The 27,054-nt window shown below is 47.3% G+C and overlaps 1 protein-coding gene across 1 annotated transcript in view; it reads right to left on the reverse strand.

The window, feature by feature from the left end:
- Positions 1-27,054, reverse strand: part of Chchd6 (coiled-coil-helix-coiled-coil-helix domain containing 6) — a 211,628-nt gene that overhangs the window by 18,812 nt on the left and 165,762 nt on the right. Inside the window, exon 6 of the mRNA XM_031382524.1 lies at positions 16,124-16,194. Within this exon, the coding sequence (XP_031238384.1) occupies positions 16,124-16,194 (71 nt within the window). The remainder of the gene's footprint in view (positions 1-16,123; positions 16,195-27,054) is intronic.

Consider the following 27,054-nt stretch of genomic DNA (forward strand, 5'->3'; position numbering starts at 1 on the left):
GAGCAAAGCTCCCTGGAAGTCACCTAAGAACTTGACCTTAGAACTGGCCTCTTGTTAGAAACATTAAAAGAATTCCCTTCATATAAGGGATGCAGACTCCTAAAAAGGCAGGAGTCCTGAGCTACAGTGCATCAACAGAGGGGCAGCTGTTATGTCTTCTCACAGACCTGGCACAACCACTAGGGTCTTCCTGAGCTCACACCCCTGACATGCTTACTTGTGCCTGGCCACTGGGTATGTGTGCACTCTGCAGGGAGCTGGAAGGCATGTTCAAATGTGAGGCCCTGGATCAGTGAGGCTCTCTACATTCAAGGTCCAGGCCCTAGAAAAGAGACTGCTGCCTACACAGGAAAAAGCAGTAGGTCTTTTCAATCTCTTAGGTCCCTGAGGCAACTCAGAAGCTCGCCTAGATTTAGTAGCTTTCCCTGGGGGACTTTACGGGGCAAGTGATTAATATGTTGACTACAACATACTCACTTGGCAGCCGATCTAACTCCAGGGTGCAGAGTGGCCACTTGGGAGTTTGCAGGCAGTGCATGTTCCGAGGTCTCCGCTTTTGCAGAGTGGTGGACTATATAACTCTAAGCAGACCTCTTTATAGACTGATATGAGCCCATGGGCCTATGAAGCAGTGGTGGGTTATGAAGGCTACTGAGGGAGGCTCTCAGGCAGCAGGGCACAGCAAAGGCCTTGAAGCAGCTCTACTCTCCAACCCACACATGACTAGAACCTCTGGACTCTCACACAAGCTGACCACTAGCAGCTACAAGATAGAACTTTACATTTCCAAGGTAGGCTCTGAATCCTGCCTCTATCCTGTTCCTCCACTAGATAACCCAGAAAAGGAGAGCAAACAAAACTTCAATTTCCTCATCGTGAGAATGGGGAAAGGACATCTCCCTTATGTAGACAAGTTTAGTGCTTCATGGGTCTTGTTATTCAGTTCCGGAGTTATCTGAACCATATCTTTTGTCAAGTGCAGTAAAACTAGGGCTATATACTGAAGTTTTCAAGGGTTTGGATTCATTTGGATTCATTTCTCCTGGTAATCACCTTAGAGCCTGCAAAGCTCTGGGCTGGGTATACACTGAGGAGAAGGAGGGGGAAACCAGGCAAGCTAAAATGATCTGGGGTTGGGCAGACTGAGTAAGTAGCCAGGGCAGAAGAGTGTGAGGTCAGAGTTCCCTAGCTCCTAACTGGTAGCTTGGACTCAAGAGGTATACAGTGAAAGCACAAGAGTCCTACGGTCCATCTTTCTAACTAGGATTATGAGCAATGTCTAGAGAGTCAGCTTGACAGACCAAGGTGGGCTTCATCAGCAGATCTGTGTGCTGGGACCAGAGGGAAGTAAAAGAACATCTGGAATGGAGTTAAAGCTTAAAGAACATTTACTGATAACTTGGTAGTCCTGTCTCTTTATGGGAAGGTAAGAAGGGCAGTCCTGCAGGGCTGAGGCCAGGCAAGGCTCCAGGTGTTGGGCGGGACAAAGAGTCACACAATCCAATGCCATTGCTGTATCAAAGCTACCACCAAGGGAACAGAAACATACTATGCTTTGCAGGCTTCCTGATGACCTTGGCAGGGCCAAAGAGGCTACAAGGAGGAGGCTGCCAGGCAGTAGGAAGAGCTAAGGCAGTCCTCATTCTCTGTACTCCAGGCTGTGGGGCTCTTGGGAAAGAAACAGGAGGGCATGTATTCAGATGGGCTTGAGCGAGAAACAAATGGAGACAGGAACGATTTCCTCTCTGCTTTCTGAAGGAGATGAAGAGTTGTATCGTGAGTCTGTGAAGGAATGGAGGATGGACTCAGCCCTCACCATAGCCCTTGGGAGCTACTGAGGGTATGGTGGTTTGAATGCTTGGTTCAGGGAGCGGCACCTTTAGATGTGTGGCCTTGTTGGAGAAAGTGTGTCACTGAGCAGGTGGGCTTTGAAACCCTTCTCCTAGCTGCCTGGATGCCAGGCTTCTCCTGGTTCCCTTCAGAACAAGATGGAAAACTCTCAACTCCTTCTCCAGTACAATGCCTGTCTGGATATTCTCATGCTTCCCACCTTGATAATAATGGACTGAACCTCTGAACCTGTAAGCCAGGCCCAGTTAAATGTTGTCCTTTATAAGAGCTGCCTTAGTCATGGTGTCTCTTCATAGCAATGGAAACCCTACCTAAGACAGAGGGTCAAGTGTTAGAGACAATACAGCTGGGGCTGAGAGGGGCCACTATGGGAGATACTGACAATATTTGAGTTTTCTGCTTCAAAGCCCATGGGGCTTTTGCATAGAACTGGCTTCCTCCTAGAAAAAAGAACAAATGCTAGGAAAAAGCACAGAAAGTCTTTGTGGGCAGGAGGATGATCAGAGGACCATTCTTTTTCCCATGTCTACAACCCCCTCCATCCACTGAACTGTGGTCAAGAACATAGTTTGTGCAGTCTGAAGAGCACGCAACTATTCCTACATCCAGCAGAGAACAGCACAGCACACTCTGGAGGGGTCAAGTCACCCCAGTAGATGCTGGGTTGGCTTCAAGAGGCTGGTTTGAGAGAAGCTGGACAGGGTGAGACAGCAGCAGGAACGCACGGGTCTGTTGAACATAAGGCCCCCATCTCCATCTCTCCTTTCCTCCATCAGTAACACATGAGTCTGTTGAACACACATCCCTCATCTCATCTTTCTTTCTCCAGGAATCCTGGCTAGGGCAGTGAGCACCAATGGTCTGACAGCTCCGGTCTACATTCCTGGAAGGTTCTCCTTCACCATCCAGCCTGCAGCTAAAATGATAAACACAAGTTGATGGCCAGGGACTTGGCCAAGGGTTGTCTGAACAAAGGCACGTGGTAGAAGTCTTGATGGATGTTTTCAGGCTTGGACAACTCCCAGGTTCATCAGTGACTTACCTGAAGTATGAAGGAACAGTGGCCAACAAGTTAACTAGAAGGTGGAGTATGAGGAGCAACAAGATACAAAATATAAACATCAGTCCCCAGGCTGGATTGAGTCCACCTAGAGTGCCATTCACTCACAGAATGGACACTGGGTCCTGATCATAGGCCCAAGTTGAGCTTATGTGGAGTTGAACATGCAGGAAGCTTGTGCCAATGGCCAGTGGAGTCAGCAGGCATCAGTTTTCCAAGGGGGATTTGTTGGGTGTGGAACTGTTGACAGAGCAGTCTGTGGATGAGGGAGACTGCCTACAACACAGCTGCAGTGAGAAGAGAGGACTCGAGTGAGACGTGTGCCTCCCCTGATGGCTGAGGGAAAACCAAGGCAGGGGAATATGAAAGATCCTGTCACCTAACTGTTAGGGCTGCATCCTTCTGTGCTGTATAGCCACAGACAGGGAAAGAGAAAGCTTGTGAGGATCATCTAAGCTGTCCTCATGGATGTTCTTTGCTAACTTCTAGACCAAGCAGACAGGAGATGGAAGGTATGAAGATGGTCACTGATGACTCAACCTTTACAGGTGGGTGCTCCAAGAATGACCTACTCCTGTGTTTAGAATAGGCTTGACTACACTAAGGGAGCCAGCCAATGTCAACTCTTGGAAGGTGAAACCCTCACAAGGCCTAGAGATACAATACACACACACACACACACACACACACACACACACACATATATGTATATATATATATTTTGCTATGGTTTAGAGATCACACTTATGACACTTGTCTGAATCTCCAGCTGTTTTGAGACATCTTTCTGTGACATCTGCCCTGTTCTCCTGAGAACTAGATGTCAGGGCCAGAGACAAGGCTCTCCTGCCTCCAGTCCGGCAGGCCTTTGGGAATCTGGCAGGTGAGAGCCCAGCAGCTAGCACTAGGTAAGTGGCGTTCACTGACAGCACCCAGCACTGAGGGGATTCTTCACTGATACTTTGTTACCCACTTGCCAGGCCATCCTCCTTAGAGAAGCAGCATGTGCACACCACAGGGCTGCTTGGATGGCTTGGCTCCTCCCAAGTCAGGAGCAGATGCAGCCTCAGCTAAGTTTTCCCCAAAGATTAGGAGTGGAGAGGTGACACAACCCAGAGAATAATCTAACAGCAACACTGCTAAGCAGTCACCTCTCTACTGATTAAAAAAGGAGGAAAAAAAAGATTGGACTGTAATACCATTTAATCCCAGAAGCTAATCTAAATGTAACACTCAGAAGAAAACAAAAGTGGCACAAAGAGATGCGCCAGCCCTGCCTTCAGGGAGACTGGCTTTATTCCCAAAGTGAGCCCATTAATAGAGCTGGGAATGAAATGCCAGTTCTGTCTTTGTAAGGGGAGAGGATTACTAAACTGTTGTTTCTAAGCTTAGTTTTAAGTCATGGATCTCTGAACATCAAGAAAGCCTGGGGCTGAGGCAGCCTTTCCCATAAGCCTATGGCCAGTGCTTCCAAACCCACCCAGTGGGTGTTGGCTGGACAAGTATGAGCTCTAGGCCATTGGAACATACAGACTTAAAGAACATGTCGCCCCACGGTCCTTAGACCCGCTCTTTTCCCTGTAACCTGCAACACAGGAGGTAACAGTGCACAAACGGCCTGGTCAGGTGTCCCTGTTCTCCAGAGCTCCACGGCACCTATTCACCTTCCTCCTGCATCAGTGCTGCACAAAGCACATTGTGATTCTCAACTGTGCAGCCCTGGTCGTCATCTCTCACACTGTCCTCTGTTTCCTCCATGAACCCCCAGCTTCATTCTGCCAATGGTAGGCCCAGGTGCCAGGCCACAGGCCACAGATTAGTCCGTTGTAGTTACATTTGTATCATTCAGTAGCACAGCCTTACCTTCCCTTCTCCAGTCTTCTCTCTCTAATGTATATGTATATGTATATGTATATGTATATGTATATGTATATGTATATGTATACGTATATTCCTTCATACACTTTGTCTGCAGTCTCATTCACTGCAGACTGTCTGCTTTGCTGCCTGGGAGCGGGTGGCTAGGGTCTTGTCATTCTCTGTCCCTGGAACACTGCAGGATGGGTGAGTCATTCCAGCTGGCAGTGCTGAGTCCTGTCTCTGCTCTCTACACTGTCACTTCGTCCTCCCCAAGGCTGCCAGTTATCTTTCTAAAGCACAAACCCAATCCTATCAATTCCCCACTTAAAAGCTTTTTTTTTATGACTTGCCGCAGCCTGCAGAACAAGTTCCAAATGGCTCTTGTGCACTGCTGGCCTTGTGTCTAGAAGCAGCCTCAACTTCTGGCTTTGTGCAGTGAATACCTCTGCCACCCCAGGCCTGCCTTCCTGACACCTCACCAGAACCTTCCTGTAGGTTCCACTTGCCCTGTGGCCTGAGCACAGAGCTGCCTGCTCATTTCTCTGCAGCTGCCAGGTAAACTCAGGGGACTTAGATTCCCCACTGTGATAAGTTCATGTCACCATCCAATAGCTCAGGCAGAGACTAGTGTGCCATGGTCTCTGTTCCAGGAGGGCTTTACCATATTCCATGGCTCCCATTGCTCGCAAGGGGCCTCTGTGTCCCTGAGAGACCCTTGAGTACTTGGAATGTTTGGGGCTACAAAGATGAAGGGAGAACAAAGCTCCTCCCAGCAAGAAGCCTGAACTCTGCAGACTAGACTGTGGTGACTAGGCATGGATAAAAAGCCACGCTAAGGGGGAGTGGAGGTGTCCTACTACCTTCGGGCACTGTGAAGATAGGGCTTTATAGAATGGAGCCGGGGGATTGCCAAGATGTCTTTACAGAGACCTCTCAAAAGCAGTGAGATCTGCCTGGGGAGAGGGTATGCATAGGCAGAGCTGCCTGACATCAGAGGCAGCAAGGACCACATCTCATCCTCGGCTGAGGAAGGAGGCCTGTAGCAGGTCAGAGATCACACCACTCAGTCTCATGTTTAGGAGAAAGGATGATGAGAACAGTAAGGGGAGGAAGCTTCCAGACAAACACACAGGACCCCAGCTTCATTCTGGCAACGGTAGGCCCAGATGCCAGAACACAGGCCATAGATTAGTCCCAGGTATCCCCACAATAAAATACTTGGCAGCTTTTCCTGGAAGACAGATATTGATGGTTCACCAGGGGAGAAGAGGCAGAGGGCAGCACGGCCACACTCTTGAGTACACACCTATTATTTCTCCTTAAACATTCTCTCTGGTAGAAGACAAAGGCTGGACATTACAAAGTCTCACGGCAAGTCAGGAAGGTTTTTCCTAGACCTCACCTGAGTTTTCGTAGCTGCAGTTCATGTCTCTGGCCTTGCTGCTTCTCTGAGGAGTGCCGGTGAGCCTGCTGCCAGTTTCTTTTTAAGCCACAGACTATACCTGCCTTTCCTGTTAGGCATGCAGTCCTTCCCTGTAGGGCCTTTCATGTCTTCACCCAGGGCCTGCAGGGCTTAGTTAGGACTTGGTTAGGACTCATCACTTAGGCTGACAGGACAGAGCAGGGGACACAAAACTGCTGGCAATTCCCACATTCATCCCACTTGTCCCTAGCCCAGCATTCTTAGAAGCTAGCCTTCGGGCCTGAGGTCCTCAGAGCATCAGGAAGTCTCCTTGTGGTCTATAACGCCTGTACTCCAATCAGCTTGTCTGTGTCTCAGGGGTCCAGAGTGGGTTTCTTTTCTTTCTTTCTTTCCTTTTTTTTTTTTTCTGATAAAACCCAGACAGGGTCTAGGTCCCAGGGAGAACAGGCGAGCTTTTGTCACAGCTGTTACTGCTTGGTAAGAAAACAGCAGCCCTAATCTCTATTTCCCCCACCCCACAATTCCCTTTAATCTTCCTAATTTCAATTATACATGCTACCCATAAATATACACTGTTTAAAAGTGAGCACTTCAGATAATGCTACCGTCTCACTTGGCCCTGTCAAAAAAACCTAAGCTCCCCTGAAGGCAGTACCAGTCAGTCTCCACCTGGAGGGTGGCTTTTCCCTGCCTCTCTGTATCCTGCACCCACACCCCTAAGAGGAGAACATCAGGTGTCATGTGGCATTTGGGCATATAGATACAATACCCAGTGTCCCCCTTCTGTGCTTGCCTGCCCTACTGTGGCTCACCCTCTGTGGCACCTGCTATTCCAGAGTCAATAGCGATAGAGCCTTCTAGCAGCTGCAGTGAGCTGCTCTGGGGTTTCTCACCTATAAACAACTGCAGCGCTCCATCTACAGCGCTTGTATCCAGAGTGCCTCTAGGGCAAGACTCTTCAAGGACAGCTGCCAGGTACCAGCCTCCCCTCCCTGGCCCTTGTGGCTCTAGATTCAGTTGTGACCATACTCTGTGTATCAAGGGCAGGTGTGCTTGCTACTATGTAAGCTAGCACTAATAGTGCATATTGTGTGTGCATCATGTGCACTGACTGCTAGAGGCTTAACATACCTTAAGCAGCACACAACTGTGATCTGCAGAAGCACCTGACTGACCTCAAAGTCCTTGCCCTGGGGAGACCCTGCTTCCTGTGGCAGAGGCTTCCATGGAACAGTATGTTTTCTCTCTCAACACTACCTGTTACCCTGGGACAATGGCTCCCTTACCTACCCTCCTGGTACACTTCTACCATGCCTTGTTTTGGGCTGGGTAGTGGAGACATAGCATGATGCTGAATGAACTCTGGATAACAGGACAGCAAACAGAAAAGGAGCTTAAGCAAGAATAATCTAGACAAAAATGGGAGGACATGCTACACAGAGAGCAGAATATGTAAGGACTCATAACCCAACAGTGTCTGTTCTGAAAGTGGGAGCCAAACAGTCTCAGACTCATAATTCTAACAACTGAATTCATCTGACGCATAGGGGGCAAATGGGTTTCAGTTCAAAAGCTCATCCAACTGCTCCTATTGGGCACAGGAGGGCAATGCCTAAAGTAGCCTGGCAAGCACATGCATGTTCAGTGAGAGGGTACTGGGTCCACTTGTGATGTGTACCCCATTGCTGACTGGAGCAAGTGAGCATTCAACCATTTATCCCCAAAACCATGCTATGGAAGCCAGTTCTTTTCATGGCTCTTTCTTCCCCCAAGAGACATCATTTTGCAGTGGCATGGGAGTAGTGTCTTGCCTGCAGCTTAGAAAAGCTCAAGCACACAAGCATGTGAGTCTTACCTTCTCCTCTTTTCCTCTCCTCTTGTCCCCTCCCCTTCTCTCAGACAACACTGAGGCATCCAGTCAGCCTGTGTATTAGTAATTTGTCCCTGGCCTTAGGTAGAGTAGGGAGAATCAAGTGGAGAACAATGGAGACTTGCTTCTATGGCCACCAAAGTGGTTCTCTGTAAGAATTTGCACAGGAAAACACCAGAGTTGTCTCAGTTTCTACACCAGGACACTGTACTTGAGAGGCCATCTAGCCTGCCATGGCTGCCTTGTCTGCCTGCATGGATATAGCCTCTGCCTTAGGATGGAAAAAGATGGCAGACAGGGGGTCACAAAGCACCTGTGTCATGGTGCCCATCAACTGGATGTACTGAACTACCTCTGAAGGGAATTGAGCCACTGACATCCCTTGATTTCAGATAGAACTGAGTGCTACCTGCATTAAGAATGTTGAATGAATGCTGCTTTATTTTGTGTTCAAATCAATGTACACCATCTTAATAAGTCAACTGTCATCAGCTCACTAAGTAGGTGCAAACTGAAGGACTTGGGTGGGTCACCAATACAGTTTGTGTAGTAAATATTATTGTCCAGGGAGGGTAGCAGCTCAAACCAGCAAGTTTCAAGGGACATTAATCAGAGATCCTTGGATCAAAGTCCTAGAAGCACAATGATTCAGTTTCAGGAAATAGTTAACAACTCTCTTCCTCCTGGCTTGATTGTTCTAGATTCTCTAAAGCTGGCTCTTTGTGGTCTAGGAGGACAGTACATGCTTCCTGACAATGAGAAGCCAAGGCAGGCTGTGAATGAATCCCATGGGAAGAGGACTGAAGGTTGTCATAAAAAATAGATGTAGCACAATAAATGCAAGCGGTTCCCTGGGGTCTTAATCTCTTCCTTCAGAAAACTAGAGAAATTCCATCCATAGTGCTTTCGTGAGGTGGAAAGGCAGATGCATATCTATACCAACAACTCAATTCTTCCAAGTCAAGAGTCCCCAAACCATGACTATTGGCCTCATCAAAAAGACTGACCCGGAGGCTGGAGTCATCAGGATCTTGACTCAGGCCCCTGGAGATAATGGGAGATTTCTAAGACCAACCCCACTGTGTTGCTGGAGCATCTCTGCCAAAGTTACATTAAAACTTCCTGGTTTTTGAACTTGCTGGCTGAGTCCAGCCATTTCTCAGAGGCTGCTAGCTCTGCCTCAGCAGCAGTGGAGCAGCAGAGGGAGACCTCTGCGCCCTTGCCATAAAAGCCAGTCTTCACAGGTGTCTAAATACCAAGGAAACCAGGATGAACAGACCAGGACTTGAGAAAGGGCCATGCAGAGGTGGCTGTGCATTCTTGGGTCATTCTGCCCACAGCATTTCTATTAGCTCATGGCTTCAGTGAAGGCCTGGAGGTCAGTGATCTCACAGGGATGCAAAGAAATAGCATTCCCTGGGAGGCTGCCACATAGCTAGCTCAAGGCCCAGGAGTCTAGGTAGGAGGCTAGAAACTTAGTTTGTTTCTTCTTTTAAAACACTTATAAATTCCCGAGCCACTTAAAGTAAGAGGCTAAGAAGCTCATGTAAAGGCTTCAGAAAGGGTATTTCCAGAAGGTTCTCATGACTGGAGAAACTGAAACCATGGTTCAGAGTTTTAAGAAGGAAACATTCTGAAGCCACACCCTGGGATAGGGTGACTCAGCTAACTGTCAGGAAGACTATTGGAGCTAGTCAGCTGAGTTGCTGACGATAAGATGACCTGCTTCATCTGAGTGGCCACCAAGGACATCTCTGAAAAGAAAACATCCCTGGAGCCTCTACACTGCCTGACATGCAGCTGAGAACCACCAGGAACACGAAGAAAGATCTATGATGGAGAAGGGCAGCAGGGGTGAGTGATCCAGCCCACTAAAAGAGAAATCCAACTGTTTCTCCTGAAGGGAGCTAAGGAAAGTGTGCCTGGAGAACAGGAGGTCCTTTAGGCTACCCCTTGGTGTTCCCATCGCCGGATGATTTTATGGTCATCAGGAAACCACAACAAGCCAATCCAGGAAGGATGAGAAATGGTCCAGACCCTTCAGGAAAGAGATGTGAGTCACCCCTCTAGGTAAAGAACCAAGTAACAACAGCAGTGGCGTGCAGATGAACACACAACTTTACCCAGTAGATGTGGGGACATGCCCACTGCAGAATTCCCTTTTAACTGCATACGAAGGGTAGTCTTCTCCTTTCTCCGGTACTTAAAGCACATTCCTCTCCTACCCATTCCACATTCCCTCCACCCTCAGCAGGCAGGTCTTGGTTCTTTACCTAGAGGGGTGACTCACATCTCTTTCCTAAAGGGTCTGGACCATTTCTCATCCTTCCTGGATTGGCTTGTTGTGGTTTCGTACTGAACTTAATCATACAGAGATGGGAATGTCAAGAGGTAGCCTAAAGGACCTCCTGCTCTTCAGGCACCTTACCGAAACAGTTGGATTTCTCTTTTAGTGGGCTGGATCACAGATGTGAAGGACACCAGGAGCCCAAGTGGCCAGGGAAATCTCGGCTTCCTCTTCAGTAGGATGACTGTACCTTCTGGCAGACACACTCCTGTTCTGGAATCAAGAATTCTTCCCAAGAGGAGCAAATGGTCTCAGGAACAAGAACTAGGGAGATACATTCAATGCTCAATTCACTCTCCCCTCCCCCTCCTATCCACAGTGATGGTGCTATCCACATTTAGGGCAAGCTTTCCCTCTTCAGGTAGACTCTACTCAAAGGCAACACACAGAGGTGTCTTCCAGGTAACTTCAAATCCAGTGAAGCTGACAGTGAAGGGTAACTATGGAGGGTACCAAAACAGATTATATACTGGATTATAAATCAAGCTTCCAGGCAATTTCAGTTTCTTGTTCTCAAGTCACTAATTAGCAATCTGAATTAGAGAGCAATCATACCAAAAGTAGAAAATCCTCCAATGTTTGGAAAATCATCAATACATTTCTTCAAGAGAAAAAATCAGAATTAAAAATTTTAAAAAATTGAATTAAATTGTAATGAAAATATATCAGCTCAGTAGCAAAGCTATATATATGCTCAAGAGAGAATCCACAGGCATGACCACAGATAAAAGGAAGGAAGTAAAGCTGGGTGTGGTAAACTTATCCACTGCTAATCCACAGTGAGCTGTTCTGAAGAACTGTGTTGTTAGCAACATCAAGTGAATAGTAGTAGAGTGGCTTATTATTTATCCCTTAAATCAGCCAAATCACATGATGCAAACCTAGATGGCATTTGTCAATCACTTGGTGTGGTCTCCTGATGCAACTGAGACACATCATCTATAAGATGGCAGTAGCCACTGTCCAAGTCATAGAGCACACTACCTTATGGCTGATATTTTCTTTGTAAAGTAGAATGAGCACACATTAAAATAATACCAACAGGAGCCTTCTATAATGAGCACCACCACTTGTGATCACCAAGCATGGTGTGCTGTACACAGATGCCTGTGCTGTTGTCTCCCTGGCTGCTCAGAGGTCTGTGTGCACTGATGTGCAATGCTCTAGAAGTAAGTGTTCAGCCCCTCTGTGCTCCTCTGGCCTACTGCCCATGTGGTCCAAGGTTGTTTGAGGTGTTGCTGAATAGCACATAGGTGCACTTTGCATTCTTAATAAAATGAAAATAGGCCATGTGACGTCAATGCAACCCCTGCTTACTTCTAGGAACTTCATCTACATCTCTCTTGCTGCTCATTACTCTGGCTACACTGGCCATCTTTCTGTTCCTTAAGTGAACTACAAGACTTCTTGTCTCAGGGCTTTTGAAAGTAGCTTCCCCTTCCTTGCTCTGGCAGCTCCTCTTCATCTCACAGGAGTCAGTTCAAATGTCATTTCCTCTGCAAATCCAGCCTAGGTCAGGTTCCTTGGCTGGACACTTCTAACTTGTGCACCATATGTCACAGTACTATTAGACCATTGTGAACATTTGTTGGGAAATTGATTTCTCTGCAATTCAGTTTAAGAAACTGTTTTTCATATCTCAAATGTCACTAGGCACTTCCTAGCAGAGAAAGGAGCTGTCCTTCGTAGCTAGAACCTCAGTTCTAGCATGCCATCAGGAATAGGAGCTGTGCCACATGTGCTAAATGAACGAACAAAAACATGGACAGAGTTTACCATCTCAGTAATCATTTGGTTTACTCAGAGCTGTTAGCGATGCTCCACTGTCTTGGAAGGAAACTCCCACCATTTCTGCTGCTAGCAGCTGGCATTCATTCCTGTGACATTTACAATGCAATTTGCAATCATTTGCTAATCTGAAAAATCTCACAAACATTTTTTCCTTTGATATTTAAGGAAAATACTTTCTAACTTTGCACTGTTTACTACATGAGGGAAAAGGCAGTATTCTGGAAACTCTATTCATCAAATCTTTCTCTACCAAGCAAGTGCTGTGAAGTGACTCAATGGCTGCCATTATTAAAATTTCTTAGTACTGGTGAAGTTGAAACTTACAGACAGTTCACAAAGAACATCCACTTCTTGAACACAGTCCTAAAGGCTGGATACCCATTCTGCCCAAGGGCCAGCAGCTCCTGGGTAGTGAGGCCCATAGCCCTGTTTCATGGACAGTGCCTTCTCCCCATGTCTTCTCAGGATGGGAAGGACAAGGCATCTTCCTAGCATCCCTTTCACATGAACACTGATCCCACTGACAAGAACTCAATAACTTATGACCAGATCATCTCTCAGAGATCCAGCTGGGTTACTGAAGACTGCTGACTCAGCCTCTAGGCAAAAATCACACTGCTACCACCATCAGCAGTTGACACGATCCTACGCCTCCCTTCTCTATGGAGACTGTGTGCCACCATGTAGGGTATTACAAAGTGTGTCCTATTTAGAGGTGAGGAAATGGAGACCTCACTGATTGGAGTGACTTGCTAGTAAGTGCAGGGCTGAGGTTTGAGCCAGTCTGTCAGGCCTAATGGCCTAAGGCCCCAACCACCTACCTCAGGTTCAGAGAGTTCTTAGAGCAGAGGGGCCAGAGAGTTGTTCGATGGTTAAGATCATTTTCTTAAAGAGAACCTGAGTTTGGTTCCTGGCATCCATATGGGGTAACTAACAGTCGTCCTACACACTCACACACACAGACAGATAGACACACAGGCACACATTTTTTTTTATTTCTTATGTACATTGGTACTTTGCCTACATGTATGAGGATATCGGATCCCCCAGAACAGGAGTTACAGACAGTTGAAAGCTGCCATGTGGGTACTGAGAATTGAACCCAGATGAGCGTCAGCTCTTAACCACTAAGACATCTAAATCCAGTACCCCCTTTTCAAAATCAATTATTATTTTTAATATGTGTTTTTGTGTAATGTGTCTATGTATGGGCATGTGCATGACATACATATATTAAAAATAATAAAATAAATCTTTAAAAAAAGAAAGAGATTCAATCACCAAATCCAAACACTATTGTGGATGCCAGCAAGTGCTGGATGACAGGAGCCTGGTATAGCTGTCTCCTGAAAGGCTCTGACAGTGCCCGACCAATACAGAAGTAGAGGCTCACAGCCATCCATTGGACTGAGCACAGGGTTTGCAGCCCCTTAGGATGAACAACAATATGAACTAACTAGTTCCCTCAGAGCTCCCAGAGACTAAATCATCAACCAAAGAGTACACATGGTGGGACTCATGGCTCCAGCTGCATATGTATAGCAGAGGATGGCCTAGTTGGTCATCAATGGGAGGAGAGGCCCTTGGCCCTGTGAAGGTTTATGCCCTAGTGCAGGGGAATGCCAGGGCCAGGAAGCAAGAGAGGGTGGGTTGGTAAGCAGGGGAAGTAGGGAGGGAACAGGGTTTTATTTTATTTTATTATTTTTTCTTTTTTTCTGAGGTGAAACGGGGAAAGGAGATATCATTTGACATGTAAATAAAGAAAATATCTAAGAAAAAAAAAAAAAAGAAAGGCAGCAGAGACAAAGACATAAGACAGAGCTCTGAAACAGTCTGAGTTAAGCTTTAGCCCCAGTCCTGTTACACATCCACTATCTAAGTCAGATCAACTTAACAGGAGGAAAAAGACATGTCTACTTGGCTTATTGATTCAGAAACTTTACAACATGGTCACTTGATACTGAGGCTTTGGGCCTGTGGCAGCACAAGACATGATGCAGGGTAGAGGAGGCCTGCTTTGTGGTAGAGGAGGCCTGCTTTGCTCACAGCAGCTGCAAAGCAAGGAGCAGGAGATGAAGGCCAATATGCCCTTCAAGGCTATGCCTCTAGTGGTCTAACTCCCCCTTTCTAGACAGTATCTTCTAATGGCTTTACCATCTCACAACAGCATCATGGCTGGGGATCATGTCTTTAATTTCTGTGACTTTGGGTGGGTGTGACATGTAAAATACTATACCAATCAGCTGTGATTTCAGGCAAAGGGTCCTTGACACCGTATACAATTCTCTTCAGCCATGTGTACACTGATAGTAATAGAATGCTAGAGAACCAAACTGAAGGTAGGCAAAGCATTACTATCCAATATAGGCTCAGCAAGAAGCAGTGGTCATCCAGGTGTGCTACAAACACACAAGACCACTATCTTTCACCTCACAAAAATCATATTGGTCCATTTCTACCTTGTCTTTAGAGCTCAAGAGGATGCAAAAGCGGCCTGTGATAATGCAGTCAGGTTCACAAAGGCAGGTAGCAGGGCACCAGGTATTTAAGGGTGAAGCAGCTTTACTTTCCTGCTAATAGAGAGGCACCCCATATGGTCAGGGGTTGCACTGCCACAGTGGCTGTCACCTGGCTTCCCATCCCCCTTCCCAGTCTGACATGAGGCTTTCACAATCTAGGGTGAAGATAAGGCTCAGGAAGTCTTTATGAAATAGGTCCTGTTGTCCCTCCATGAAGGCAAGGATGTAGGCAGATGACACACACCTAACTGTCCTCTGTTATCCAGGAGACATGTAACATTCAGGCTCGTGGCGATGGTGGGAAAGGCCAACATCCCCAGGGCTGTGAACCCATCCCATCCCAGTCTCCTTCCACCTGATGGGAAAGTCCTGCCCTCACACTGTAGACTCCACAGTCCCTCTAGGACTTAAGGTTTCAAGACTGTTTTTTCCTGTTCCTTCCTTGGTGCTGCTTATAGCATCCCCTAGCCACAAGTGTTTCACACTGTGGGGACAAAAGGAACCCTGCTCCTTATGCTACCCAACCATACCCTCAAGTCTGTTCTGACTGTACATCAGTTCCACCCTATTCTCCTGGCTCTTTGCATGGTTCACAAATATTCACAGCATTTTCTTTCGCAAGTACTTGTTACCTCATAGCTATGCAACCCTCCTCTGACACCTTCTTCCCATGGTGCCAGGTTCAACCATTTTGTACCATGATGGGCTTTTCTGGTGACTCACCTAACATGCTGGGAGAGAGACTGCCAAGGGAACAGAAGGGGTTGATAGTTCATCAGAGAATTCCAGTCTCCTGGCATACGGACCATCTTCTCATTTAAGGTTTTCCTTCCCCAGGGATCTGATCCCCAAATGTTTTATGAAAAAGCCTATGCCTCCCTGCTTCTGACAACCTGGTTCAGAGTGCTCATGGACAGCAACACAGGAACATGGCAGATGGGGCTAAGTACTGGCGCATGAGTCTTTGACCTCTCTGAGCCTTTTCCATTTGGGAGCACAGCATGAGTGTCCTGAGTATGAGGAGCACAGGGGACATGCTGACACTCTCACCCCCTTCCCCCACTCCTCATAAAGTAGCAGGCCAGGGCTGAAACCCAGATCCCATGGATCCTGTTCACTGCCCCTCACCTAGCTAGATAACAAAGCAGCTGCTGCCCCAGAAAAAGGCAGTGGCTACAGCTCACTGCAACATACCAAGGAGCTGAGAAGAGCTGTGTGCTAATCTGGGTAATTACTGATGGCCAATGGCTACCTTCAGCCCAACCGAGGGGGCTGATGAACAGATGGCTGTCTTGTTATTAGAGAAATTTGCCATCAGGCAGGTGGCAGCGGGTTTCAAGCTACACATGGGGATTTCTACAAATGCAGGCAAGTTTACAAAGAACAATAGGCAGATTCTTACTTTATTGTGCTCTCTGCTTTTGAAGCCGCCTCATGGAATTGCTGGGAAGACAGTTTATACAGCTCAGCATTCTACAAAGAGAAAACACAAAATTAGTTACCAAAGGTTATCATCTTCTAGAAGCTTGTGGGACACAGTCACAATAGAACTGGACAGATGCTAATATCTTAGCTGGTGTCAGCATAGGTCCTAGCTCCCACAGCATGCTCATCACTATGATGGAATCCCAGAAAAGTGACTGCTGAAGGTGAAACATGATAACTTTTAGTTCAGGGGGTGGCAATGCTACAGGCCACAGGCCAAATCTGCTGGCTACCTTGCTTGTAAATAAAGTTTCATGGCTACACATACCCAGCTTGCATGCTGCAGGATCAGTAGAATGGCTGTGGTGGAGCCTGCATGGTCCACAAAGCCTGAAACATCTACTACTTGTAAAGAAGAATGTGCTGACATTGATCTATTCCCATCCCTACTGGACAAGTCGGCCACACTGCCTAAAGAGGTCAAGTGACAAGTCAAAGTCATACAGTGACAGCAGTGTCAGGGCTATCCAGTGTCTTGACTCCTAGACTGGGGCATGCTCTGCTGCTTCCCATGATGCACTGTGGGAGGTTCTGAAAGCATGTACCTCTCCTTTCTGAAGTTATCCATTACATACATACCTACAGAGTCAGGCTGAAAGGAAAAACCTAGGAGCAAGAACATGCCAGCTGTGTTTGATCCTGGTGTTACATTGTTATTTTCAGTAAGTTGCTTCACTTGTCAATCACTTCTGGTCACACAGGCCTAGCCTAGCACTTTCCTTTACTCTAAAGCTCTGACATCTTCATTTGTTCCCAGAGAAGACTGATACTGACCTCCTTTCAGCCTCGGGACATAGTACTCAGATCCATGAAGTTGGTCAGACATGTAGAGTGCAGGGGAAGGCCACACCTGGCAGCTGAGTCAGGGTGGATTAAGCGGCCCCTGTACAGAGGTGTAGGGTAAGTAGTCAGATGTCCTAAGTGGGGTATGAAACTAGTAGCAGATGCCTTTGTGCTGTGTGCCAAGGTCGGGCCCTTTGCACAGTAGTATATTCACTCCTGAGAAGGGACTCTCTGTGTTTCAGATGAGCAAACAGCTTCAGGCCCCTCAATCCTTGCAACAAACTAACATGACAGTGAGAGGACTCTGGACTCTTAGGGCTGTGCCTCCTTGCACGTTTGTCAGGCTCACCCTGGCTCTATGTACCTGCTGAAGAAAAGCAACAAGCTAGTCCCTGGATGGACAGGGAAAGAGAAGTCTGAATACAGGTTGCCAGGAAAGCACATTATGTGGTGTGGAGTCCAATTAGGTCTCTAGGGAAGGGAACTAAGGCAGAGGGGTGTGAACACAGGTCTCAGCTGGAATCAGGCTCCATCGTTACCTGTTCTCTGAAATTTCCACTGTCTACAGTCTCAGGCAGGCTTGATGGGAGGTCAGCATGAAAAGGAGACTCGTGCAGGAGAGCTTAGGAACACAAAGTCTCTGGCAGGGAGGCCCAAGAACTAGAAGGTGGAGCAGGTCATCTAGCTTATCCCTTCTAGTTTCCTCTCCACACCTGGGAGCCTTCTCTAAGCACAACTCCAGCACACACAGGCATGAAATAAACATGGGTCTTCCTCACAGCCTGGCAGTAGAAGATCTATACTAATGCCACACTCAGGAAGCTTGCTGCTTCTCCTCTGAAGTCCTTGCACTCATATCCCTGCTTCAGAATGGTGTGGCATTCCCTGATATGGCTGTTCTGGCTGAGGATAAAGGCAGAGGCACCCTCATCAGTCTCTCCCAATTCCTCCAGCACATGTCCCTTTCTGACCTATTTGGGATCACTGGGCTTCTGGTGGAGCCTCCTGAGGATGTGGCCTGGCTCACAGTATGACAGCACTTTGGTGTGTGCTGGCCGCAGTCTATGGTAAACCACTTACTTCCTCAAGCTTTGATTTCTTAACTGCAGAGTGAGGGAAAAGCAGGCACACAGATCTCCCCAACCTACACACAGTGAAGAGCTTCTGAAGCCAAAGAGAACCTCGTGTTCTTTCCACAGAAGCTGGTCTTTCTTCCACATAAGAAACCCACTCAACTCTTTCCTTCTATATGTGTTCACAGGGTCAGATCACAGGCTTCTAGGCCCAGTCACCTCCTGAGTCCCTCTCAAAGAGAGGACTCAAACAAAGGCTGAGATGGGGCCTATGTACTGTGGGCAGACAGAAGAGGCCTAGAGCCATTGCTCTCTATGGCAGGCAGCATGCATCTGTCCCAGGGGACATGGAGCCAATCATGTGGTCAGTAGGATTTGTCATAGGAAGAGTAGACAGGCAAGAAGTGGTTACAGCCACCCCCCTGTAGTTTCCTCTATTCTCCTCATGATGACTCAGTGAAAATCCCCCATTGGTCCCATTCCCATTCTGACTGTCCGTGCAGACCCATGGCAGTGGGCTTTGTAACAACCACTGGCCCAGAAGCACAGGAAAGGGCTCCAAGCCACAATGGGGGTACATTTGTTCATGAGCCCCTGGTTCTCCAGCCTTCCTCATTAAGGACAAGGATCCTATAAACTATAACTTGTCATAATCGTGGGCTTCTTGAGGACTGGCCAACTTGTTCATCCTGAGAACACTAAGTATAGTGGTGGGGTTCAAGTAAACTGGAGTCTGTGCCCTGGCCATATGGGATGCTCAGACACCACAATGTCACAATTACAAATGGGCATGAGGCCAGTAGTTTAAGCTATAGGGATACTTACCAGAGCAGCCTGCCAACTTGATCAGACTGTCTTCTTGGGAGCTGATTCCTGATCTAAACCCAACCAAAGCATTTCTCTTGCTCCCCCTCACGGCCTCTGGTGGTCTGACAATGGAGTCCATGGCCTAATTCATGGTAGACTAGCACTCAACTTTATGGCACAATTTTTGTCACATCAATATTTTTAAAAATGAGAGCAGGCCAGGGGCTATAGTGATTGGCAAACGTCCTAGGGCTTATATCTTAGCCCCACCCATCTCCTTTTTGCCTCTGGGAGAGGTCATGGTACACTTGTGAGCACCTTGTGGACAAGTACTTTAATTAGAGAGCATTCTATGAGGCACATTGTGAGTGGGCACTCTGTGAAGGAACACACTGAGTAAGCACACCCTGTGAAGGAGCACCTTGTGAGGGAGCACAGTGGGGGTGAGGGCTCTCTGAGTAAGCTCTCTGTACCTCAAATCAAGCAGCTCCCACGATGTCCTCTAGGCCAAAAAATGCTCCTACTGTTGTAAAGAGTGCTGAAGAGAACAAGTGCCTACCTGCAGCTGTGTGTGTGAAATATCTACAGAGAGCATTGTAGAAGTCAGAGTCTTGAGACAAAGACTATATTTATTTCTAACTATCTGTAAAGGATGAGTGGATATGAGACAAATAAGAAGGAGGCCCCATGAGGAGAGAGAACAATATGTGGGTATCCAAAGGGCAGTATAGGTACACAAGGGGAGCAGGGACTGTCAAGCAGTGGGATCAAGGGCAGGGAGGGCTAAGAGACACAGTGGGTGCAGTCTACTCAACTTCAGGCTCAGAACCTGAGTTCCAATGAGGGGTGACTAAAAGCCTGGCTTTGTTTGTTTTGTGTTTTTGAAACAAGGTTTTGCTTTGTAGCCCAGGCTAATTTGGAATTCACTGTGTAGACAAGGCTGGACTGAGAGCCACAATACTCTTCCTATCTCAACCTCCTGAGTGCTGACATTACAGTCCTCAGCTACTAAGCCTGTCTTTTTAAGTGAGGGAATAGCAGATCTGTTTTTAAAAGACTGTGGCAGCTGTGGACAATGGAGTTCCGTCCTCCTGGAGGGGTCATCAGCACTGGAGGGTCTTGGACTGCCCAGGGCCTGGGAGCTACAGTTACCATAGAAGCTCATGGGCTTTCTGACTGCTCTTTGATGGGCCCGTGCTGTCCGCACATCATCCGTGCCCACCATAATGAGCTGATAGTTTTGGAGACTTTTCTTCCCATAGAGTCCTCAGGTTTCCACTTCTGGAATGCCTTTTCCTCTGCTCTAGACAGCTGCCCCTCCTCCGCCGCCTGCAGCTGCTTCTTGAGCACATCTGAAGGCAGAAGACCTGATCTCCATTAATTAAATCTGCCATTAAAAATTAAATAACGTGAGTAAGAAGGTGTGAGCATTATCTCTGTGGGTTTCAAAAGTCGCAGTGTTTCTTCAATTACTTCCCAAGCAGTTTTCATATTTCATACTGTCTGATTTCTCCAAGGGCCTGGATTTGCAAGATCAAAAGAGAGTGTGAGGGTGAGAGAAGCAAGGTGGGAAGGCGGGAAGGGGAGGATGGCATCAAAACATGTCGTAGGCAGGAGAAATCGACCCACTGTCCCCAGGCAGAGCTAGGAGAAGTAGCAGAATGGGAAGATGTAGGGGCACAGAAGTCGGCAGCAAGTCTACCAACTACAGGTCAGAGTGAGGCCCATGTGTCTATGTATATGACAATGGATACAGAAACAAGAGCTTATCCTGTATGCTTGGAAAAGAGCTGTTCCTGGGCCAGAGCCTTCAACACATACACCTAGGCCAAAAGCACTCAGGAATGATCTACTAAGGGAAAGAAAGCAGGGCTGGGTGTCATGGAGACCCCAGCTTGAGAAGGGTCGTAGCAGTAAAGAGAACTCAGCTGATATCACTATGGAGAAACCATGCAGGGCCATGTAGGAATCGAGTGAGGCTTCTGGAGCTTAGGTCAGGACCTCTCCTCCTAGTGTGTGTCATGGGCAAGACTTGCATTGCCATGTCCTCTCCTCTGCAGAGTAAGAAAGATGATGGAGTAGACAGCACAGTCTTGATAAGAGTGGGGGGGGGGGCAATGCATTGTAGAAGTACACAGTGCCTGGCACACACTGGACACTCAATAAGTGTTTTAAGAACTTAAAACATTAAAACATCCCTCACTTTATGCATATGAACCAACAAGGCCTGCAGAGTGTGGAAGAGTTCTTAGAGCTGAGGAGTGAAAGAAGGCTCTTCAGGGGGCATGACCTCCACCACCAAAGGCCTTTAGTCTCTTTTGCTTATGATCTATCCCCAGAGCCTGTGAGAGGGCCTGGCACAATAACTGCTGATTAAATTCAAACTAAGGCCAGAACCACAAGAGTGATGTACAGGCTAGCTAGGAGGCAAGACAGCTCCTAAGCTCCAGCTTTGCACTGGGTCTGTACTCACAGATTTAGCAGGCTACTGCAGACCAACTTGGGGTAGCACATGGTGTGACCCAGGCACAGAAGACTAAGGCATGGCCTGTGGAGGGCAGGCAGATTGAAGCTCAGGGACTTGGATTCCTTCCCAAGTGGTGGGAGTATTTGAACACAAGCTGTGGGAGGATGCAAGAGGCAACAGTCACATATATGTTGGCCTTAGCAGCAATGTACACAGAATCAATATCCAATGGAGGGGAAAGAATATGTCTCATTAGAGGGTTCACCGGCCTTTCCTGGCCAGGCACTATTGTAGGGACTGCCCAGCAGGCCGATTCCTGGAAAGCTCAAAGCAGTTATTCTGAGGTAAGAACTTGGCAGATAAAGAAACTGAGGAGGCCCAGGGAGGCAAAGGGACCACACCAAGGTAAAAGGACAGGAAGCCAAAGAGCAGAGTGGGGCAGGCACAGGTTTCTTCAACAGTCCCATGCTTCCCTGCTGTGTCCAGCTGTGATTCAGGAAAAACTCACTAAGTGACAGTCCAACACAGATCTGAAGCAGTTACAACCAGGTGAAGGGTGTCCTAGCAATAGCAGTATAGGAGGGAAAGGGCCCACATCTGGAGGCCAGAGGGAATACCAGAACTCTGAGAGGAACAAATTAAACACAGGACTGCCCCAGGACAAAGTGCTGCCAGAGTAGCCAGCACTGGCCACCTGTGGGCTGGGGGTGGGCTGGAATCTGGAATCAGCCTAACTATCAGCAGCTTTTTAGAGCTGGAAGAAATGCTAATTCGAAGAGAAGCAAAGGTGATTAACAAATTCAGAATTTGTCATCTCTAACCTGAAAAGAGTAAACCAAACTTTTTTCTTAAAGACCTAAATCATTAGCATAAGATATCAAGAGTGTGAGTGCTGGACAAGGAGCTACTGCACTGCCCAAGACTGCTGAAATTCAATTCTGTCCTAGCCAGCAATACTTACCCTGCACCATCCTGTGGAGAGGAATCCCCATTCTACCCTGGAGCCAGCCTGCAGCCCTGAGTGCAGGCCGTCCTGATAGGTGTCCTCACACCAAAGCCCACAAGTTCCACCTTTCAACCCACACTTTCTATTTCTTGTCTTCAGAACCTGTGCCTACCTAGCCCTCCCCAGGCTGGACTCCATCCTCCTGTCACTACAGTTCACAAAGGCTCTGGGCTGATTTCCTTGTCTGTTTTCCCTGTGAGCTACTCAGCCACACGTCCCCCAGTTCTGAATTCTCATTGCCATTGGATACTCCACTCCTGCCATAACACTTTCTTCCAGCACTGACTGTATGTATATTTCTCACCTGTAGAGGGACGCAGGTCACACATCTGAGATACTGATCCCAGTTTCAATGGACACAGAATGGCAGATACTAGCGAGCCCTTGGCAGGCTTCCTCATGGACAGTGGAAATGCACTGAGGACATGGCCACAAATGGATGCGAACATGCTCAATAGACCATAGTTCCACCACTTGCTTCTTTTGTACATTCAATAAACATATATTGGGTGCTTGCTATTTGGCAAGGCTTGCTCTACAAGCAGTGAGCACAGCAGGTGAGGGGATAAAGCCCTTGCTCCACAGAGCTAACACTCTGGATATGGAAGAAGTAAACAGATAATTTCACTCAGTGTCAATGCCACTTAAAAGATCACAGAAAAAACTTAAGGGGCTGTGGTTTTCATTAGATGTCAGTGAAGGCCTCTCCCTCTGCCTGACCACCTCAGGCAGATGGCTAAATGACATGAAGTCAGGGCTTGGGCAGGTTCTGACAGGATGACTGTACTAGGTGAGTTCTTGATAAAACAATAAACACAGACAGACTTTCAAGGTGAGATAAATAGATACTGAAGGTCATCCAAGGGATGACCGCACATGCAGAACCTATATTAGGGACAGTAGGAAGCCACTGGAGGCTGTGTTATGAGATATGGCACCAGAGATCCCTTTTAGAAGGATTATGGGCAGCAATGCAGCAGCCTGAATGGAGAGCAGTGGAGGCAGCCTAGCTACTGGAGGCTACAGCAGTGACCTCGGTGAGGGGCTAGATCACTTACTGGTGAACAAACCACTTCTGGCAGTGATGAAGAATGAGAGGCACAGATCTTTGCCTTGGTTGGTGGAGATGGCTGAAATTCAGGACAAGGGTGCATTTTTGGCAGGGTCCGCTTGCTTAGTATTGGCTGAACATGGAAAGCCTTTGTGTCTTTATCAGAACTGTAACTAACTGACTACACCCTGTTCCCTTTCTCTGTCCTTTCAACAGTATCCTTCTAGAGAGTCTCTTCTCTCCCACACCCCTACCTCTGGTATTTTCATTTCATTCCTGCACTAGAGAATGTCACCCTCCACCCATCTCCTGGAGATTAACTGTCAATTATCACTGCTTCCTGCCCCTGAGGTCTCCATGTCAAGCTGCAGCTGAATGCCGATGATGGCTTTGCCTCCAGATCATCTGAACTCCTTTCCCTTCTCCCTACGGTGCTCTTCTCATTCATTCCTCACCATGGTAAAGTGGGCTATTATAGACTGCACTGCATGCAGATGCTTTTGCTGTCTCCTGTGGTTGCATCCTCTGCCTCCAGCTCACCATCCAGGCAGTGGTAAGAACAGTCTTTAAAGACACTCTGGGCTGGGAACTTCCAAAGACCGCCAAGAATTCCTGCTGGAGACAGGGCTTCTCCTAATGACCCTGGCACTATCCTCAGTCTCTGTGCATCACTTGTAATGCCTTACTTATTCTCGAAGCCTCCAGGATGTTCTAAATACTCCTTCCTCTGCTAATTCTTCCCTGTCCACCTGGGAAGATCCTGGTCCTGCCTTGAGGCCCAGTAGCATCCCTTCCACTGAATGAATGGTATTTGGTCTCTAGTCAGACTTCTCATGGTCTTCTCTATGCTCTGTATTAATGTATGATTTTCAGTAGCATTTCTCACTGTGTACTATAGCCATCTGCTAATTATCTAACTCCCCTGGGAACTGCTTGAGCTCCAGGGTAGCTTTGTATCTTTATTGCCAATGCTTGGGCAAGCCCTGAGCCTAACCAATGGGTATTTTTATTTAATTTTCACTGGTTTGTTTGTTTTTTGAGACAAAATCTCTCTTTGTAGCCTTAGCTGTCCTAGAACTTACTATGTAGACCAAGTTGGCCTCAAGCTCACAAGGATCTGTCTGCCTCAGTCTCTAGAGTGCTAGGTGTAAAGGTGTGTGCCATGACACCCACCCACCCAGTGTATACTTGATGAATGGCTGAAGGGCATTTTAAATTCATTCTGGACCACTCTGTACTCACCATCTTTGGCCTATATGATTAGAGATAGGGCCCTCAACTGTCAGGACCATTTTCCTAAAACAGTTCTATCACACCCTAACCCTTTCCTTTTCTAGGCATCTAGCCTTACTGTTTCAGGTGCCCTTCATTCCTAAGGACATTAGTCTATGCTCTTATTTCTTAACATACCTGCCATCGAAGTCCCACACCCCTTCCAGGTCTGAACTGCTAATTAGAGCGCTGGTGAGGTGGTTGTAGGTGAGACCCTTTCAGAAGTATTTGCATTTGTGAAGAGGTAGAAACACACACACACACACACACACACACACACACACACACACACACGCACACACACACCCCAAAACACCAAAAACCTCCTGCCACTCTCTGTAGGATCTGCAATCTCCACCGTGCCTCTTTTATGGGTTTGGTGGAGCCTTCCAGCTTTTCAGCCACTCCCGGGGTTGTGTATATTTTGTTGGGTGTGTAGCTGGGGTGGGAGAGGAATTTACTTGGGCATGTGTGCTTTTTTATGTGTGTACATAGCATGTATATATATCACACATAGTAACAAAAATGCAAAGCTGTATTAGTTGGCAATAGCTGCACATTTTCTGTAATGATTTGCACTGAATACTAAACAGGAAGCACTAGACCTTCAGGGATGAGAGGCTTCATCCAGAAACTCCTTTTTTATTCCAGGGCAAGATGTGTGTCTGGATATGGGTGACCCTTTGGCATTCGGGTCTGGAATGATAGAGCTCCTTCGGTAGGACAGATGCCACAGAACTTAGGAGAACTGAAGGCAAGACCACATGTGTGTCTGGCTCCTTCCACCAGAGCAGAGCAGCCTGCAACAGACAGGTAAGAGCCCTGGCCCTGACACAGTAAGAGAGATAGCCTAAGAATCCTCAGAAGGTTTTATATTTGTGTATACGTGAGAATGGGTCTGAAAAGGTGAATGCAGGGTTTGTTCAAGAAAAACTTCCAAGAAGTTCTGGATAAACAGAATGAAAAGGTCAAAGTCCTGTTTAAAGCCACGTGAGAAAACCGATCTCTAAGACTGTTGCAGTACTGAGAGGTCAGACTCAATTGCCCAGACCTGGGCTTATGGATTGGGATTGGATCCCCAGAACTTCTTGAGTCCGGGAGCAGGCGCTAGTGAGAACGGCCAGCACAGAGCTTGTATAGCTATGAGAACGAAGCAATCCTTAACCTGGATGTACAACAGCTGTGGTAGGGAGGGACTTTAAGGGTGCACATGGAGAAAGCAGGACTGACAAGTAACCCACCAGTGTAATCACTCCACTGGCAGAGCATGGGGAGGAGGCACGAAGCAGCAACAGCACTCTAACACACACCAGGCAGCTAGCTGCTTCTTCTTCTTGTTGGTTTTTTTTTTTTTTAAACATTTGAAAAACATATTTGGCTAGTGAATATCTAAAGTATGAAAACAAAATATATAGCCTGACACAAAGTCAAAGTCAAACCAAGAGCTGTGTGTCTTAATTCTAACTTTGCTACTGATGGATAATATGACTCTCAATAAAATTACACAGAGTCTTAACACTGTGGAGGCATGCTGGTTCTCTGCAGAAAAAAGAACTAAAATTCTCAAGGACAAACCATAGCTATATAGTTCAGAGGCTGGAATTCCATGGGCTAAGGAACAGCTATAGGCCCTAGGGATCCTGCTTGTTCAAGTTGAGTATATGAGGGCTGCGCTTTCAGGCCACAGAGGCAGGCAGGAGACAGTTTGGCTCTTTGTGCTGATCCTAAAGGTTCCATTTGCAGAAGAATTACAGAAGCAAGGTTGGCTGAGGCTGCACATTCAGCAATTCTTAGCCCTTTGTGACAGGGCCTTCTGGGATACTCCTGAGAAAAGGTCTTATCTCTCTTAGAGGACTTCTATGAGAAGGATGCCCCTAGGCAGGTAGCTTTGAGCATACCCTGCCCCTTCCTTCCCTCACTGAAGAACGCTTTCACTGAGTTTCTAGCTGGATGGTCTCTGGAGGGGGCACCTTCATCTTGGAAGTTTGCTGCTAAGCCACTGGGATCTACATGGCTCAAGAGTTTGATCAAAGGCAAGACTCCCCCCACCCCCCCAGCTCACACATACCTGCTATTCACAAGATTGCAAATTCATGCATAGCTGAGGCCTAAGATACAGGTATAAGGTGGCAGGCCTCTCCACAGAGCATTGAGTTGCTTTAAAAAAGCTGAGTCTACTTTATTGGACCTTGTTCTTCAGTTTACCTGGTTCTTACATGCTATTGGGCTTTTATATCTACAACTTCATGTGCCTGAAGTTCCCATAGGGCTCTCTAAGGCTCTCTAAAGGCAGCTGTGCTGTGTTCCTCAGTCCAGCCTTCAGAGTATAAGTCTATGGTCCCCAACCCTGGCTGTACCCTGGAATTACCTGAGTCTTTTTTTTTTTTTT

The sequence above is a fragment of the Mastomys coucha genome, unplaced genomic scaffold (assembly GCF_008632895.1).
Source record: "Mastomys coucha isolate ucsf_1 unplaced genomic scaffold, UCSF_Mcou_1 pScaffold20, whole genome shotgun sequence".
Classification (NCBI taxonomy): domain Eukaryota; kingdom Metazoa; phylum Chordata; class Mammalia; order Rodentia; family Muridae; genus Mastomys; species Mastomys coucha.